At 39.1% G+C, this 18,969-nt stretch overlaps 1 protein-coding gene across 1 annotated transcript in view; it reads right to left on the bottom strand.

The window, feature by feature from the left end:
- LOC139729173 (uncharacterized) overlaps positions 1–18,969 on the bottom strand; it is a 54,412-nt gene that overhangs the window by 32,810 nt on the left and 2,633 nt on the right. The window contains exons 2-4 of the mRNA XM_071640105.1: positions 18,579–18,936; positions 16,519–16,845; positions 14,459–14,776 (exon numbers count right to left, since the gene is read on the bottom strand). Of these exons, the coding sequence (XP_071496206.1) occupies positions 14,459–14,776; positions 16,519–16,845; positions 18,579–18,936 (1,003 nt within the window). The remainder of the gene's footprint in view (positions 1–14,458; positions 14,777–16,518; positions 16,846–18,578; positions 18,937–18,969) is intronic.

Below are 18,969 nucleotides of genomic sequence, written 5' to 3' on the forward strand. Positions count from 1 at the left end.
AATAAAGCCCATGAGTTCCACACTATAGGTAAAAACAGCCCATGAGTTCGACAGATACAACACGAGTCTTAATGCGTCGGTCTCGCGGCCTTGTTCGTTGTGTTGTTAGCGTATTGTCGAATTCATGGGCTGAACTCGTGAGCTGTATGACTCGTGGGCTGTATGACTCATGGAATGAATGATTCGTGGGCTGTATGACTTGTGGGTGTCGGCCTTGTAAAGTGCACCCGATAATACAATATCTGAATCCGAGGCTTATAGCTTATAATAAAAAAAACAAGAATAGTTCTATTGTCTTTATAAAATGGAATGATGGAATGATGACTGTTAGAGCTATACAAAGGTAAGACCCATATTTACATCCCTATAAGCTGTAGGGCCTAATCCTTAAGGTAACCAAATGCTTCTACTCACTTTCCTGCAAGTAAGAATGTAGACCACAGTCTGACGGTTCTCACATTATATTAAAAAGAAATGTGCTGTTCTTATCTTGTGTGTTTTTGTTTTTCAATGAAAATGTCACCAACGTTTGGTACAACCGTAATCTTCCTGCTTGTACTAATGAAAGTCTATGGATACAATTTTATGTAGTCCTGTATAATCTGGTTGGGATGCACGACTAAATTAAGTACTTACGGGAAGGTAATAACTTTCAGAACGTAGACAAAATGAAAGAAACTTGCCACTGTCACAGCGCTCTCCATGGAATCCTGGTTGACAGGAGCAGATGTACGGTCTGTTCCCAAACAACAGGGAGGAACAATTTCCAAAGAGACATGGGTTGGTGTTGATCTCACAATATCCTGTGATGATGATTGATGAAGGAAAACATTGATGTGGAAGTCATTTCTGAGAAAGGATATTTTGTGACCTTATTATTTTTCTTCTAAACTCTTTGGTTTTCTTTGAGAGAACATTACATTCTATTTTTTTTGTATTATGCTATTCCATTAAATGTTCTTTGTAATCAATATTTTAATCTCACAATAGCCCAGATGTGAAAAACACAAATTGTCAGACATTACAAGATTATGAGATAACACCTGGGTGAAAGCACTCTTATCAAAAGTGACTCGATCGCCCATATTACCGCAGTTACACGACATTCAATTGTAAACCATCAATTAATACGTGGAATCGTTCAGCTATCGATACCCTTAAGATATTTCTATTTATAACAATCATGTCAAAAACTTAATTTAGTTTCGTAGGTACTTCTGGTTGTCAGCACGGTGTTTGCGTCTATGTATAAGTGTGTTCTGATTAATTTGTTTATTTATTTATTTTGGTTACTTCTAAAGACAATCTGAATTATGATTAACTGCAACATGTCTTCAATTTAGTCAGACTGGTTATTCTTACCGATAATAACTGTAAAGGTGCAATTGGCAACGTTGCCGGCTAGGTCAAATGCTACGTAAGTCACCGTGGACCGTCCGATCGGGAACGTATCACCTGGCTGGTGGGTTGATGTCAAGCTTTGGACTCCGGAGTTATCCGAGGCCGTTGGTTCTGGCCAAGAGGCCGTTGAAAAAATGCTTTCCACCACAAGCGGACAGCCATGGAACACTGGATCCTCAATATCTGTATAATGAGCCATTTTGATTACTATCTAGGATATTTGTAAACTCGTCGGATTTGTCTTTCCCCTTTCGAACGAATTAGCAGATCAATGAGCAACTTGAAGATGAACAGAACACAATGGGTCCTACATGAAATACCTACTATAAGTCTTTCACTGCAAACTGGCCAATATTATCTTTATTCTCTTCTAGCATCAAAAAGTAGGGGGAGTTACATTATACATTCTTGCCATTTTGCCTTTCCTGCAACTGCAGAGGAATACGTTTAACTCCTCATTATCGCGATAACATGGACGAAAACATTCCGGGAAATGCGATTTGACATACTTTGTAGTACATGCAAGATATTGTCCTACTGGCTTTTTAAATTGACACTGCATTAGAACATGATTATCATAACCTACGAAATACGGATCGCGGCAAAGGGCTTTTACACACTATAAACACATTCATTTATCCGTAATATTCCTGAAATTAGCTCTTGTCGATTCACTTTTTAGAAGAGTTTGATACAGAAAATATATGGTAGCTCTTCGTTTGCAAAGAAAACTGTTCCTTTTTCTTGATTTTAAAAGGTTGATCTTTTTCAAGTGCAAAGATACAGCTTCTTTTTCAGTTGGGATACCCTTTCTTTCATGTATCATGACATCACATTATTTTTCCATTGCAAACATTACCCGGGCAATATTTCTTACCACGTGTACAATTTTCTCCTTCCCAACCACTACCGCAGATACAGGTAAAGCCATCCGCAGTCTCTTGTCTTAGACAGCGGCCGTTATTTTGGCATGGATTTGGCTGACATAGATCTACATTAGTGAGGAAAATAAAAGTACAAGGAGACGAGACAGAAATAAAGAACGACGATACAAGTAGAACAAAATATAACTGAAGACATATCACAACTGAAAGTCGGGAGTAATTGATAATTTGTATGATGATCATTGTATAGAGGTGTATGATGGATGCAGTGGCGTATCTAGGGAAAACGGCGCCCGGGGCAAGCGCGAAAATTGCGCCCCTAATTTCTGAAAAAGACTAGTCTTCAACCCCAACCCCATCCCGGTAGGGACTTTAAGCATAGTCCACATGATATGCTTTTCAAGCCCTTAAAGGGGGTCTTTTGAGGGTGATTTAAATGAAATGAGTTTTGATAAATTTTGGCGAGCGAGCGCAGCGAGCGAGCCGAAAATTTGTGTATTTCAGCTGACAAAACATGGAATTCTTGTCATTTTTTGCTTATCAAATCTTACAATTCTAATCAAGATAATGACGGTCTTATAGATAACGATTTATCTATATAAACCAACAAACTGAGTACTTGAAAAAATATTCTAAATCAGGAGGGCATTTCATGAAGCATTTTGTCCGACAACTTGTCGGACAAAATTTGCTTTCAGCCAATCAGAAGCAAGGATTTCAGTAGCTTTTAACAGTTTGTCAGACCAAATACCTGACAAATTGCTTCATGAAATGTCCCCCATGTACGCGCGAGTGAGTCGAAATTTGTATATTTCCGCGTTATCATCACGTTTTGTTCTTATCTCCTTTTTGTTTTGATCAATTTTGGCGAGCGAGCGTAGCGAGCGAGCCGAAAGTTTTTGTATTTCAGCTTACAAAACATGGAACTCTTGTCATTTTGCTTATCATATTTTACAATTCTAATCAAGATACAATGTATTGTGACGGCCTTATAGATAATGATTTTTACCAACAAACTGAAGACTTGAAAAATACTATAAATTAGTACGAGCGAGTGAGCCGAAATTTGTATATTTCCGCGTCATTATCACGTTTTGTTCTTATCTCCTTTTTGTTTTGATAAATTTTGAAGAGCGAGCGCAGCGAGCGAGCCGAAAAATTTTGTATTTCAGCTTACAAAACATGGAACGCTTGTCATTTTTTGCTTATCAAATCTTACAATTCTAATCAAGATATAGTGACGGCCTTATAGATAACGATTTTTTACCAACAAACTGAGTTCTTGAAGAAATACTCTAAATTAGTACGCGCGAGTGAGCCAAAATTTGTATATTTCCGCGTTATCATCATGTTTTGTTCTTATCTCCTTTTTGTTTTGATAAATTTTGGCGAGGGAGCGCAGCGAGCGAGTCGAAAATTTTTGTATATCAGCTTACAAAACATGGAACTCTTGTCATTTTTTGCTTATCAAATCTTACAATTCTAATCAAGATATATAGTGACGGCCTTATAGATAACGATTATTACCAAGAAACTGAGTTCTTGAAGAAATACTCTAAATTAGTACGAGCGAGTGAGCCGAAATTTGTATATTTCCACGTCATCATTACGTTTTGTTCTTATCTTGTTTGATTTTTTTGGCGCCCCCCCCCCCTCCCGTATGTTCGAAACCGTTGGCGCCTTCTTTTGATCCAATTGGCGATCGCTTCAGAACGAAAGAAATTGCAGCCGCTGCTCCGTGAAACATTTTGCCTGCTAAATATAAAATGACATGTGTGAACACAATAGACATTGTCATTTTGTCCGCGTCATCATCACATTTTGTTCTTACCTTCTTCTTCTATATAAAATTTAGAGAGCGAGCGCAGCGAGCGAGCCGAAAATTGTTGTATTTCACCTTACATAACATGGAATTCTTGTGTGAACACACTAAACATTGTCATTTTGTCCGAGTCATTGTTATGTTTTGTTTTTATCTTTTTTTATTTGCTTTTCTGCCCCCCCCCCCCCCCACCATTCTCTCCCTCCCCCCTTTCCGGTGAGTTTCTTCTTCTTCTTCTTCTTTTCTTTTTTCTTTTTTTCTTCGTTTTTTCTTTTTTTTTCTTCTTCTTCTTCGTTTTTTTTTTTGCGCCCCCAAAGAGTGGCGCCCGGGGCACGTGCCCCCCTTGCCCCCCCCCCCCCCTAGATACGCCACTGGATGGATGTGACATACTTTTGAATTTATCTATTTACCAGAAAGTATTATACGAGGCCATGATTTGCCACTGTTTTGGAAATATAACGATAATGAAATCAATTGATATGTCAAGGGATTAAAAGGTTTCCATCATCTTGTGGGACATATTTTCTCCTGTCCATCATACCATAGTCTTCACGTCTTTACGATAGTGTTTGTATGCACATTTGATGTTAATGTCCAAGGCAAGATAACAACTTTCTGAAATGTGGCTTACACATAAACCAATAAAACAGAAAACAGCTCGCCTATTTCACAGCGATTTCCGCGGTACCCTGGTTGACATGAGCAGATGAACCACGCTCTGTCCACAGACGCGATGGATGAACAATTTCCTCCTGAGAAACATTGGTTGCCGTTGATCTCACAGTATCCTTTGACGGTAAGCAATGGGGACAAATAAATAATCATAATGCAGAAGTCATTTCTAAGACAGCATGTTTGAAATTACAATAGGAGTGATGGTCATTGCTTTGGCTGTTAATTGTCTTTTTTGAATATCCTTCATTTTTTTTTTCGATTCTTCGTTTGTAGGAAAGGAATCTCCGATCGCTTTACCCCTTCCATTTTATTTTCATTTCATTAATTGAGTTTCCACACAAATTATACAGTGTTTTATTTGCAACATCAATTCATGACAATGTAAAGTGACATATAAATTATAAGTTCAGTATATGAACACTATAATAGCATTTACATGACACAAAATCAACTGAAATCAATCTCAAGTACATTACATTCATGACGGATGAATAAAATTCAACTATTCAAGAGAGATATGAGTTTATTTCATCTCACAAAATCCCATATAGAACGGAGCAGGTATGGGTATGTCTTTCGGGTGTGACAGGGCAGGTGAGAAATATTTCTAGTCATAGTACCATGCTTCCCACGTAAGTGACTCCATCATTCCTTAACACAGTTTATTACATTGCAAATGTATCAGCTATCAAGGCTATGGCGTATATAACAGCTCAAATGGTCCTTCAAGTCCTTCAGACACACCTTTCTACACCACGCGTGTAACAAATCATGGTTTATACTTGATTCGTCGGTGCGTCTTAAGGACAGAAGATATTTTGTTACATCTATAAAGAGTCTAAATTTTGGTTGACTGCAGCAAACGTCAATTTAACCAGACTATATAGTTATTCGTACCGATAATAACTAGAAAGCTACAGTTGGCTTCGTTGCCAGCCGGGTCGATGGCCGTGTAAGTCACTACGGACCGTCCGATCGGGAATGTATCACCTGACGGGTGGGTTGATGTCAAGGTAACATGTCCGGAGTTATCCGTGGCGGTTGGTTCTGGCCATGTAGCCGTTGAAGAAATGTTTCGCACGTCACGGGGACAGCCTTCGATCACTGGTACCTCAATATCTGTATCATCCGTATCAGTTCAAGAATCATTCTAAAACTACAGTACATATCAAAATGTCGGATATGATTGTACTTCCAACTGATTTAGCGACTTTGAAACAGGAGGTCAATGTAAATTAAAACCCATGAAATGCCAAATATGAGACATTTCAATAGAGCTCTGACACTGAAGACATTAAAGAAAGTTAAATTGAAAATATAGAAGGGTCAGGGTTGTAGTTGACGGAACGTTTTCTACATGAAGGGGACAAGCCACAACCACTGGTACCTCAACATTTCACAAGTCCTATTCTTTAGGACATTGGAGAATTGTGCTATGTCTAAATTAGGATTGATAAATTGCAGTGCTGCAAAGATCCACTTCCGCTTTTTATTTCGTATCAGGCAATTGAAGAAATGTTTTCCACTACAAGTGGACAGCCCTCGATCACTGGTGCCTCGATATCTGTGCAAGCCATGTTTCAAGAATCGTTTTAAAGCTACATTTGATATCAAGTAATAGCAAAGTATCGGATATGATTTTTCTTCCAACTGAAATAGTTACTTTGCATATGAGATTATTAAATACGATATAATATGAGATATTCCATTAAAGCAAAGGTACTTAGAATACTGAAGCTAGTTAGTTCAATGGATAATACAGAAGGCCAAGGGTTGTCATTGACGAAACATTTTTCACATCAAGAGGACAAACCTCAACCACTGATACCTAAATATCTTTACAAGTCATTCTCTTTGGGATACTTAGGATTGTGTTATGTTTATATTAACTTTAATAAATTACAGTGTTGCAAAGATCCACGTTCGAATTGTATTTCCCTCTCGAATGACGTAGGTTAACACCCTGAAGATAAGCCAGAAACACTTTAGGCCATCCTACATGAAATACAGAATACAAGAATAAGTAAATAGCATTCAGAAATAAGTGGTGTACGCGTAGACAAAAAGAGAATCAGCTTGCCTATTTAGCAGCGATATCCGCTGAACCCATGCTGACAGGAAAAAAAAAGGTCCGAAATAAGTTGTCATTTGTTGAACCCATATGAGAGAATGAAAAAGAGGACATAGAAGATTAAATCTTTGTTTGCAAAGAAGAAACCGTTCCATGCTTTTCTTTTATGGTATGCATTATCTTTTCCTAGTCAAAATTATACAGCTTCCTATCAAAAGATGGATCGCCATGTGTGTGAAGTTCATGAAATCTCACTTTACTTCTGTAACGGGTAGTCTTTCTTACCATGTGTGCAGTTTTCTCCTTCCCAACCACTACTGCAGAAACACGTGAAACCATTAACAGTCTCTCCTCGAAGACAGCGGCCGTTATTTTGGCATGGATTTGGCTGACAAAGATCTACATTAGTTAAGAGAGTAGCATGTATTATAATAACGAGACAGATATAAAGAAATACGATAAAAGTAGAACAGAATATGTTTGACGACATATCGTATCAGGTGAAAGTTAGCAGTAATTATTCATTTGTATGGTGATCAATGTGAAAGAGTATGATAGACTAATGAGACATAGTTTTGCATTATTCCTTTACGTTTATCCATTTACCAGCAAGCATTATGTTAGGCCGTGAATGTCACTATTTTGGAAAGACAGGTCAATTTCTCTCCTTAATAGATAGAAATGTCACCATCACCTTATAGGGTATATTTTTTCTTTTTTCCAGTCCAAAATAGTCTTTACGTCTTCACAATAATTATAATGTTTGTATTGATGCAAATGTATACAAGCAGGAAGGTGGGACCTCCCTGGTCCAAGGTAGGGTAATAACTTTTAGAAATACCAAACGAAAAATAGCTTGCCTGTTTGACAGCGATCTTCTTGGTACCCAGGTTGCCACGAGCAGATGTAATGTTGTGTTTTTTTTATGACGGAAAATACAATAGAATATAATACAATACAATACAACAATCATGACAGTGGTAGTCCTTGCGCTAACTGTAGACGCTGCATTTTCTTTTAAAGACGGTGTCGTAGGTTGAAACACTGTAACCACGAAAGGGAGATATTATGCTCTTCTTTTTTTAGTGCAATGTTTTCAACTTTTATTGTAATCAAAGATAAACGCCTATGTTCACAATATATTCGTTTGTAGGTCTAACGCGTGAGCTAGGTGGATGTTGATGGAACAATTCCTGTTGAAAGCCCTATTTCACTCTTAATTCCACCAATGCCTATGATAACCGCGCAAACTTCCAGCTATAGGCATTGATAGGCCTACATTTTTTACCGTATTAGTGTTAGGAAACTCATGCTTTATGGGGTTAGGCAAGATTTGATCTTGTTAATAATGATATGTTTCACTTGGGAACTCATCGAAATATTACTGCAGTCTCCTTGACTGTGATGTACCCCTGAGCTTTGCCAATGGAAAAAAAAAAATCGTTCATGTATAATTATACTATGAAAAGCGCATATGACCGGCTCATTATTTGCCCACATTTTGACAACACCTTCTCCTTCCTTAATTGCGACGGTGACTGTTTCTGTTTACCTTGAATCTCAAAACTGCTTTGTTATTAAGGTTACAGCTCGTTATTCCTAAGGTTCATTATTCCAAAGGCTCGTTTATCCGAAAATCAAATAGGGTTCGTTATTCCGAAGGTTCGTTGATCCGAAATGAAATAGGGTCCGTAACGAACCTTCGGAATAACGAGCTTGTTTCATTTTCGGATTAACGAACCTTCGGAATAACGAATCTTCGGAATAACGAACCTTCGGAATGACGAACCTTCGGATTAAGAACCTTTGGAATAACGAACCTTCGGAATAACGAGCTGTAACCTTAATAACAAAGCAGTGTGGGCAAATAATGAGCCGGTCATATGCGCCTTTCATAGTATAATTACATGAACGATATTTTTTTTTCCATCGGCAAAGCTCAGGGGTACATCACAGTCAAGGAGACTGCAGTAATATCTCGATGAGTTCCCAAGTGAAACATGTCATTATTAACAAGATCAAATCTTGCCTAACCCCATAAAGCATGTCGAAGGTTCGAAGGTTCGTTATTCCGAAGGTTCGTTATTCCGAAGATTCGTTATTCCGAAGGTTCGTTAATCCGAAAATGAAACAAGCTCGTTATTCCGAAGGTTCGTTACGGACCCTATTCATTTCGGATCAACGAACCTTCGGAATAACGAACCCTAGTTCATTTTCAGATTAACGAACCTTCGGAATTACGAACTCTAGTTCGTTTTCGGATAAACGAGCCTTCGGAATAGCGAACCTTATTTCATTTTCGGATTAACGAACCTTCGGAATAACGAGCCTTCGGAATAACGCCACAAATGTTCGGATTAACGAACCCTTTTTCATTTTCGGATTAAAGGGGAAGTCCGGACGATTATCAGCCGTTTCCCGTGTAAAGAACAATATTTAATGAACCTATTGCCTTTTTCCCGATGAGAAAAGACCATCAGAAACATTTACTATGATTTTTTGAAAAAATAAGGTAATTCTTCATGTTCGAATCCGTCGCGAGCAGCCCTTCGTACTATCTGTCCCAGGATGCATTGCGCGTGACGTATCAGGCTCAGTTTCCTCAGCTGAGAGCACCGCGAGCGAGCGCAGCCCAGCTACGCATTGATCTTCCATTTAGTTCATGGGCCAAGACCAGATTTTTACGATATTGGTACCACTTAAAGGGACAAATTCTGCTTATGCATTTTAAAATGGTATGTATCTGTAGATGATATTTTGATATGATAGCAATTCCAGAGAAGTAGCTTAGTCTCAGTATCAGCCGTTAACCCTCATAACTCCAAATACCTCTTTTAAAGGGGAAGGCTAGTAACTGATCAGTGGGAATCAGTGGAAATGCTGGGAGATGATTGTTCCAATCCTTATGGGATTCATTCAAGAGTTCATTGTATATCTATTGTTGTGTGAAAATGATTTGCTTCAGAACGGTCTCATATTCAAGTAATGTGCAGATTAATGCTCCGTCACTGACCAGGGACGCTAACCTGGAAGCATTAAACTGCACATTACTTGAATATGAGACCATTCTGAAGCAAATCATTTTCACACAACAATAGATATACAATGAACTCTTGAATGAATCCCATAAGGATTGGAACAATCATCTCCCAGCATTTCCACTGATTCCAACTGATCAGTTACTAGCCTTCCCCTTTAAGCTCGGTAAACCATGGAGGGCACAATCCGCTCCCTCTATAATTTCAATATTTTTCTATCAATTGCTCTGAAATGTGGCACAAATGTAAATCAGGACATACTCTACAAAATAGCACCATCAAAACTTTTCTTTGAAACCACAAAGGGGGAGCAATTTGTCAAAATACAAAGGAAACAAAGAGAATTCCATTAAATAATATCAAATTAACTAATTTTAAGACATATGTCGGGCAGTTAAGGCAAAATTGCAACTATTTTTGGCTGTTGATTTCTATCTAGACATATTAAGACACATTTGAACTTCATTTTAACCTTTTCGGAGCATTTACAGGTCCAAATCTTAAGAAAATGGTGTTTACCACAGAAAAAAAATCAAGACAAAACACAAGAGGGCGCTGTAGCTTTTTCAAACATAATTGAATACTTCCTTTAAAAGTATTAAATTGTATTATTTTATGTTGTGAATACATAAAATAATAAGTAACAAGAAGCTAAAAAAAGGGTCAAAATGTGAAACGGAACTTGCTTATGTTTATTTGTTGCCATGGTAACCAAAATACTTTAAAACTAATTAAACATATCTTATAAAACGTATATGCGTAATAAGTTTCGGGAAACGACATCAAATTTGGAGGTGATCAGACAAGATATCAAACTTATAGTGAGCAAAATTTAATTTTAAGTATCAGCTTAGCACCTTCCTCTCCAAATTTTTGCTATTTTGGAGATAATAACAATTCATCCACTGTCACATAAACAAATGCGAGGGCATCCCCATTCCACACACGCGAGCTGTTGCATTCTTTGTGTTCTTAGAGTTGTTATTCAACTATATATGCGATCAACACTTTGGGGAATATTTAGGGGAAAATAGTGAAAAAACGGCATTTCAAAGGACACTAACAATGGTGAAATTATATCTGTCACCTTTTGTTAAAATCATGATTTCTATATTCGTAATCAAATATTTCTGTACTACTCCAAATAATCAGAGCCACTATCATCACCAACATTTCGATGTCATTTTGACATAGACACCTCAACAAACAACTCCCAAGTACAAACACGCCAATAGTGAGATATCTACATATTCAGCAAACTTAAGAGCGCAACGAGAGATAGCAAGACATCCTTCTTAATACTAATAATTCTGCAAAGCGGGTGAGTTAATGTTACTAAATATACGAAACACTCTTCAGAGCAAATTTACTTCGACACTTAATGGAAAGGATAAAGTGACAGAAAATAGGATAGATAGTGCCATGATAATCATACCAAAAGATATACGAAAAACGAACATTAATTCTAATTCCAACAAACTATAATGAGCAAACACAAAATAGGCACGCAGATGTATATCATGGGCGTTAATCGAAAAGAGAGAGTTTTGAGGCGGCTTTGTTCTTCTGTTTTGTTTTTATTGGTCACCGCCATGCAACTTCAGAAAGTCAGCAAGCCTCGATATAACTGGGGAGTAGCAAATATCCGCAAATGCAAATAGAGCTATGTCGACGGAGCAAATTAGTGTTTGTTGCAGAGTATTTGTCAGAATTTTCAGAGCAATTGCATTTTGGTGGAGTTTCGTACGTCTGGAACAGGGAAGAATTATCATAACGATCCCCTCTGACACAAGGTTTAAAAAAATCCAAGTAGATATCGAGAAACAAATAGAATTGCTAAATCGAAATTACTTTGCTCCTTGCTATGCGTCATGCTAGAATAACCAAGTTGCGAGAAGCACAATTAGCAACCCCTCCCCCCAAAAAAGGATAATTTCTTTAATTGTTGAATGACTCACTCAATAAGTGATAAATCATTTGAAAATGTGATGTCCAAGTAAAAAAAAGTCTGGTTTGGGGGTAAAAGTCTGGGTATGGGAATGGGCAAAACCCTCCAATTCCCTTGCTGTATACAACCCTTGGGGTACGACCGCGGTCATTTGCTGGTATCAAGATCTGCAAATACCTTGTTTGACGCTGTTATCTAACTTTATATGTAATAAAAATTACATCAGTACTCTCTTCCGCTCTGTATAATCTTGTCATTTTGAACTGCCATCTTTATTGTGATTACTCCATAATTCCAATTTTCATTGTTCTTTCACACAGGAAAATTATTATCACTTATCTTATCATAATGATATGTAAGCCTTGATTAAGCTATGTCTTAAATATTTATTGATACAATAGTCTCTCATCCAGATGAAGCCCTCGAATTGGCTATAAAACTGTATGAAAACAACCTTAAATTGTTATTTCTTGCTCGGCAAAAAATATGAAAATATGCACAGTGAAATGTAGCAATTTATCGTAGAAATAAATTTCCTTGAGTATTTTAGCGTAAAAATACCGTTTTGCGGTAACGTCTCCCATTCCATACAATTTTTCCTACATAAAGAGAGGTACCATGTAGAAAAGCATTTGGATATGGCCGCGGCTGTCTTGAACGTAGACTATCACTCCACGGAGAGATACACCGCGTTCAAATCAGCGCACTCCGTAGAGACCGTGCTTTATCGTTCTGTGTATAGTCTCGGTTCAGACGCGCGGGCTGATTACTACAGCCCAGAATGCATTGATTAAAGACTACATTTTTCATGACTAAGCTACTCATTTGGAATTGCTATCATAGTTTGATACACTTATATATCCCTAACAAACAAAACGGCACCACAAAGGTTTTGTCCCTTTTGGTGGTACCAATATCTGACCTGGCCCATGGACTAATTGCACTGCTGACTGCGGCGCGGTATCTGCATGCCTGCCAAGGGCTGCCTAGTTGGCGCTACCGCTGGAGTCCGTACACCGTTTAGGAGTAATGTTGCCAAGCGCTGTATTCCTTTATTCAAATCATTTTCAATATATATATGTATATATATATATATATATATATATATATATATATAAAATCCGTCAAAGATTAATGTAAAATAGTCGCAATTTTATGACATTTTCATTTTATTGAAATAGTATACGTATTGTAATATTGCCGTACTTATTTGTGTCCATCCCATCATTTACATGTACATTCATCGGCTACTGTGTAAGCCATTTCGCTATCTCAGCGCCGCGGTGCATTGTGGGATAGACTCGCGGATCGCTGGAGATAAACAAAGAGCGTTGCCATGCGTAACGGAGTGCAATACACACTGACCGAGTGTACCGAGTCACGCTGCCCTGATTGTTTTGCTCATTAAACTCGCAAAATATTGGATATTAGACCCCTTTATATGATTCAAAATGGCTGGAGACGATGTTCAGTTTAGTCTTGAACAAATTCAACAGTTCACTGTGAAGGAATTACAGATATTTCTTCGCGAAAGAGGACTGAAAACCGTGGGTAGAATAGCCGAACTACAGGCTCTCGTATTCAGTGCTGTATGATTGAGGGTACTACCTATCGTCACCCTAAGGACTTGTAGCTTGTTTATTCCAAAAATATAAAACAAATTCGCCTAATTCTTACCTCAAATATGCCATAAATACTGCAGTTTTGAATGTCGTTGATTATGAATCTCTGTTATAAAATAGCGCAATTTTAGTGCATGCAGTCCGTTTTCTTTGCGCAGCTTAAAAGGGTACCTAGCGATCGGCACCCCCTCCCTCCATAGGTAATACACGTGAATTTCAGAGCCGTGCGTCGTTACTGAGCGGATGTGTAATTGAAACGTGTTTAGTTTGGTTTTTTAGTTGTTTATGAGTTTGATTTTCGTTTCTTCGTTTTTATTGTTTTCATAGCTACTACTATACACGCAAACAGCCATGATACGCAGGGGGTGCCGATGCCAAGGTACCCTGCCGATAGGTGGTACCCTTACCATACAACTTGGATTCAAAGTGAAACAGACAGAAGTGGAAGAAGACAGATTGAGATTGGAGCAGTACGCAGAATTTTTGAACATTGGAGGGGAAAAAAATTCCAGATCCCCTTGTTGAGATTGATAACTGGATTTCAGAAAAAGAAGGTGTACGATTTTGGCCGCCAGTGAGCTATTTTGAGATTGTTGAATGGCTACTGAACGATGCTTTATGTACCAGCGTACCAAGCTCAAGACAGGATTACGAGCAGAGAGCAAATTTACAAGATTTTTTTTTTCATTTTGAACAATTTTTCATTACAATTGAATGGCATTTTCCCGTTAAAAATTTGTCTGCACTACCTAAGTAGTTCGGATGGTAAATATGGAATAAGATTTCGGTATTTCAATCACGATTTCAGTTGTGTTTTGTCACACGGCACGGCTCGGAAATATTTTAATCGTAGTTATATCACAGTCCCACTTGTGATAAAATGTGTTATGTTTTAACTAACTGGTGGAATTTCGTTGAGAGCAACGTAGGAAAAAATTGAGATCGAAGGTTTAGAACTGTTTTCGGGTTTCTTGTATGTTCGCCTACTACATCATACCTCCGGAACTACAAACAACTCCGGCGTCTTCTCGATGTCTGCAGTTATGAGTTCCAAATTCACGATGCTGACAGTCTGCTAGGTTGTCTTCGCTTCCAGAACAGCTCACATCATCCAGTAAGATTTCGCCAGAGCCCTGTCCAAATCTCGCGCAGCAATGAGCTTCCAAGGCCTCTTGGTAACCAAGCATTCTACACACAACGTTAGCGTCATCTATACCCCAGGCGTCGTCACACACGGTGCCCCACTCTCCGTTGTTCCGGACCTCAACTCGTCCCTCACTGGCACTCCCTCCACCCACAAGACGAACTTCATACTCTGCTGTCACTTGTACACGAAAAAGAAGGAGAATTAGTATTTAACGCAACTCCTCCTTGACTGCATGCTATGTCACCGCTGGAAAAAACAAAATAAGGAGATCTGTGCTCATACATATTTCCTTATTTTTCCCGAGAATCTCAAAAGAAATAAAGAGTTCAGACTTTCTTTTTAGCCACGTAACTTTCATTAATGCTTTAGTTCGGTAAGATTTAGAGTTTCGCGCCGAGCGTAGGGCGACTGTCACGTCCAACAACAACAAAAAAGGGATCACAAGTACAATACCACAAAATACCAAGAAAGAGTACCACATATGATTCATTTCTTGATCCATTACATTGTGAAATCAAAATTATCATGACTTAATATATTAGCAGCAGATATTGATTTGCGATAACAATTCACCCATAAAATACATCATAATTCACGTAAAAGAGTTACAGCTTCTCGCTCTTGGAATTTCATCAAAAATTAGGGTTACTCTTTTAATCTCAACAACAGAAAACTTAAACTCTGATATTTTTAGGTGTTAACGTAACAGACTTCGTCAACCTTACGGAATGACCCATCTTCGGCATAATCATCCAAATGTAGATGTGCTTATAGGAGTTAATAGTAGCTTGCCTTTGTAGACCCTCCCCCCCCCCCCCCCATTTCTCGTCTTTGTTGAGGGATTATGTCCTGATGTAGGTTACTTCAATCTTCTGTGCTCCACTTTCAAAGTATAAAGTTTCCCGCTCCGGAACTTTGCACATTATCTAGGTCCATGAGGTGGTCTTGAGATTTGACAGAGATTATTATGTTTAGAGGAGGTGCTAGGGCGTCTGTGTTCAAGAAATCTAGTCCTAAGTGAGAGTTCTGTTTTACTAATGGACGATTCCTGACAATCATCCTGGTGTTGTTTTACTTGGCAAGTAACCCTGTACAAGAGACCTGTGTTGCCCTCTATGTTGTGTCAATCGGCCCTTCGAAGCACTGACGAAGTATTCTTATGTCAACTTGTCTGATTCAAACCAATCCACATTGACCAGCATCCCGTTTTCTAATCTAATCATTCTCTTGAGCATTGGTGATGAGTACATGGTGTATTTCACAAACTGTCTTTAATTCGGTTAAAACGGTAAGAACCGACTACTGACAAATCAATAAAGCTCTTCAGGACTGAGGCTATGCTCAATTGGGAGTTCCTCATGGTCACACAGCCCTACAAAGAAAATAGTCCAACATCATAACAGACTCCACAACTATATCAAAAGGACCGATGCTTTGCGGAGGAAACTTAACAAGTTTGATACAAGGGGAATAACCTTACCCCTCTAGCCACTAGGACACTTCGTCAATGCCTAGTAGTGACGAAAGTCAAAACTGAGAAGAAAGATATCACTGATCCCTTGTACAGGATTATGTCAAAAATGAAGATAATTAAAGGTGCATGTAACGAATCGTTCATTGGTCAAACAGAACGTTCGTTTCAATTCGGAACAGATTCATTGAACACAGACGTTCCAGCTCCGCTTCTTTTCTGACGGGTCATTCTACGGATAGGGACTGTAGAGCTGACATCTTATCCTGGTGAGGACGGGTCCCTGGTATATTTGGGCAAGTGTCTGCAAGGGGAAATGCGTATTGTTACGAAATCAGCCTGCCTTCAACAACGGGAATTCGGTGGTTAACGTTTCTATTTAGATCGAAGGTTTAGATCTATTTTCGGGTTTCTTGTATATTCGCCTACTCCACCATACCTCCGGAACTACAGACAACTCCGGCGTCTTCTCCATGTCCGCAGTTATGACTTCCAAATTCACGATGCTGACAGTCTGCTAGGTTATCTTCGCTTCCGGAACAGCTCACATCATCCAGTAAGATATCGCCAGAGCCCTGTCCAAATCTCGCGCAGCAAGGAGCTTCCGAGGCCTCTTGGTAACCAAGCATTCTGCACACAACGTTAGCGTCTTCTAGACCCCAAGAGTCGTCACACACGGTACCCCACTCTCCGTTGTTCCGGACCTCAACTCGTCCTTCGCTGGCACTCCCTCCATCCACAAGACGAACTTCATACTCTGCTGGCACTTGTACACGAAAAAGAAGAAGAATTAGTCTCTAACACAATTCCTCCTTGACTGCATGCTATCTCACCGCTGGAAAAAACAAAATAAGGAGATCTGTGCTCAAACATATTTCTTTATTTTTCCCGAGAATCTCAAAAGAAAAAAAGAGTTCAGACTTTCTTTTTAGCCACGTAACTTTCATTAATGCTTTAGTTCGGTAAGATTTAGAGTTTCGCGCCGAGCGTAGGGCGACTGTCACGTCCAACAACAACAAAAAAGGGATCACAAGTACAATACCACAAAATACCAAGAAAGAGTACCACATATGATTCATTTCTTGATCCATTACATTGTGAAATCAAAATTATCATGACTTAATATATTAGCAGCAGATATTGATTTGCGATAACAATTCACCCATAAAATACATCATAATTCACGTAAAAGAGTTACAGCTTCTCGCTCTTGGAATTTCATCAAAAATTAGGGTTACTCTTTTAATCTCAACAACAGAAAACTTAAACTCTGATATTTTTAGGTGTTAACGTAACAGACTTCGTCAACCTTACGGAATGACCCATCTTCGGCATAATCATCCAAATGTAGATGTGCTTATAGGAGTTAATAGTAGCTTGCCTTTGTAGACCCTCCCCCCCCCCCCCCCATTTCTCGTCTTTGTTGAGGGATTATGTCCTGATGTAGGTTACTTCAATCTTCTGTGCTCCACTTTCAAAGTATAAAGTTTCCCGCTCCGGAACTTTGCACATTATCTAGGTCCATGAGGTGGTCTTGAGATTTGACAGAGATTATTATGTTTAGAGGAGGTGCTAGGGCGTCTGTGTTCAAGAAATCTAGTCCTAAGTGAGAGTTCTGTTTTACTAATGGACGATTCCTGACAATCATCCTGGTGTTGTTTTACTTGGCAAGTAACCCTGTACAAGAGACCTGTGTTGCCCTCTATGTTGTGTCAATCGGCCCTTCGAAGCACTGACGAAGTATTCTTATGTCAACTTGTCTGATTCAAACCAATCCACATTGACCAGCATCCCGTTTTCTAATCTAATCATTCTCTTGAGCATTGGTGATGAGTACATGGTGTATTTCACAAACTGTCTTTAATTCGGTTAAAACGGTAAGAACCGACTACTGACAAATCAATAAAGCTCTTCAGGACTGAGGCTATGCTCAATTGGGAGTTCCTCATGGTCACACAGCCCTACAAAGAAAATAGTCCAACATCATAACAGACTCCACAACTATATCAAAAGGACCGATGCTTTGCGGAGGAAACTTAACAAGTTTGATACAAGGGGAATAACCTTACCCCTCTAGCCACTAGGACACTTCGTCAATGCCTAGTAGTGACGAAAGTCAAAACTGAGAAGAAAGATATCACTGATCCCTTGTACAGGATTATGTCAAAAATGAAGATAATTAAAGGTGCATGTAACGAATCGTTCATTGGTCAAACAGAACGTTCGTTTCAATTCGGAACAGATTCATTGAACACAGACGTTCCAGCTCCGCTTCTTTTCTGACGGGTCATTCTACGGATAGGGACTGTAGAGCTGACATCTTATCCTGGTGAGGACGGGTCCCTGGTATATTTGGGCAAGTGTCTGCAAGGGGAAATGCGTATTGTTACGAAATCAGCCTGCCTTCAACAACGGGAATTCGGTGGTTAACGTTTCTATTTAGATCGAAGGTTTAGATCTATTTTCGGGTTTCTTGTATATTCGCCTACTCCACCATACCTCCGGAACTACAGACAACTCCGGCGTCTTCTCCATGTCCGCAGTTATGACTTCCAAATTCACGATGCTGACAGTCTGCTAGGTTATCTTCGCTTCCGGAACAGCTCACATCATCCAGTAAGATATCGCCAGAGCCCTGTCCAAATCTCGCGCAGCAAGGAGCTTCCGAGGCCTCTTGGTAACCAAGCATTCTGCACACAACGTTAGCGTCTTCTAGACCCCAAGAGTCGTCACACACGGTACCCCACTCTCCGTTGTTCCGGACCTCAACTCGTCCTTCGCTGGCACTCCCTCCATCCACAAGACGAACTTCATACTCTGCTGGCACTTGTACACGAAAAAGAAGAAGAATTAGTCTCTAACACAATTCCTCCTTGACTGCATGCTATCT

This window comes from Diadema antillarum, unplaced genomic scaffold, assembly GCF_040938485.1.
Source record: "Diadema antillarum isolate AM-2024a unplaced genomic scaffold, OU_Dant_1.0 seq00000222_RagTag, whole genome shotgun sequence".
In the NCBI taxonomy this organism is placed as follows: Eukaryota; Metazoa; Echinodermata; class Echinoidea; order Diadematoida; family Diadematidae; genus Diadema; species Diadema antillarum.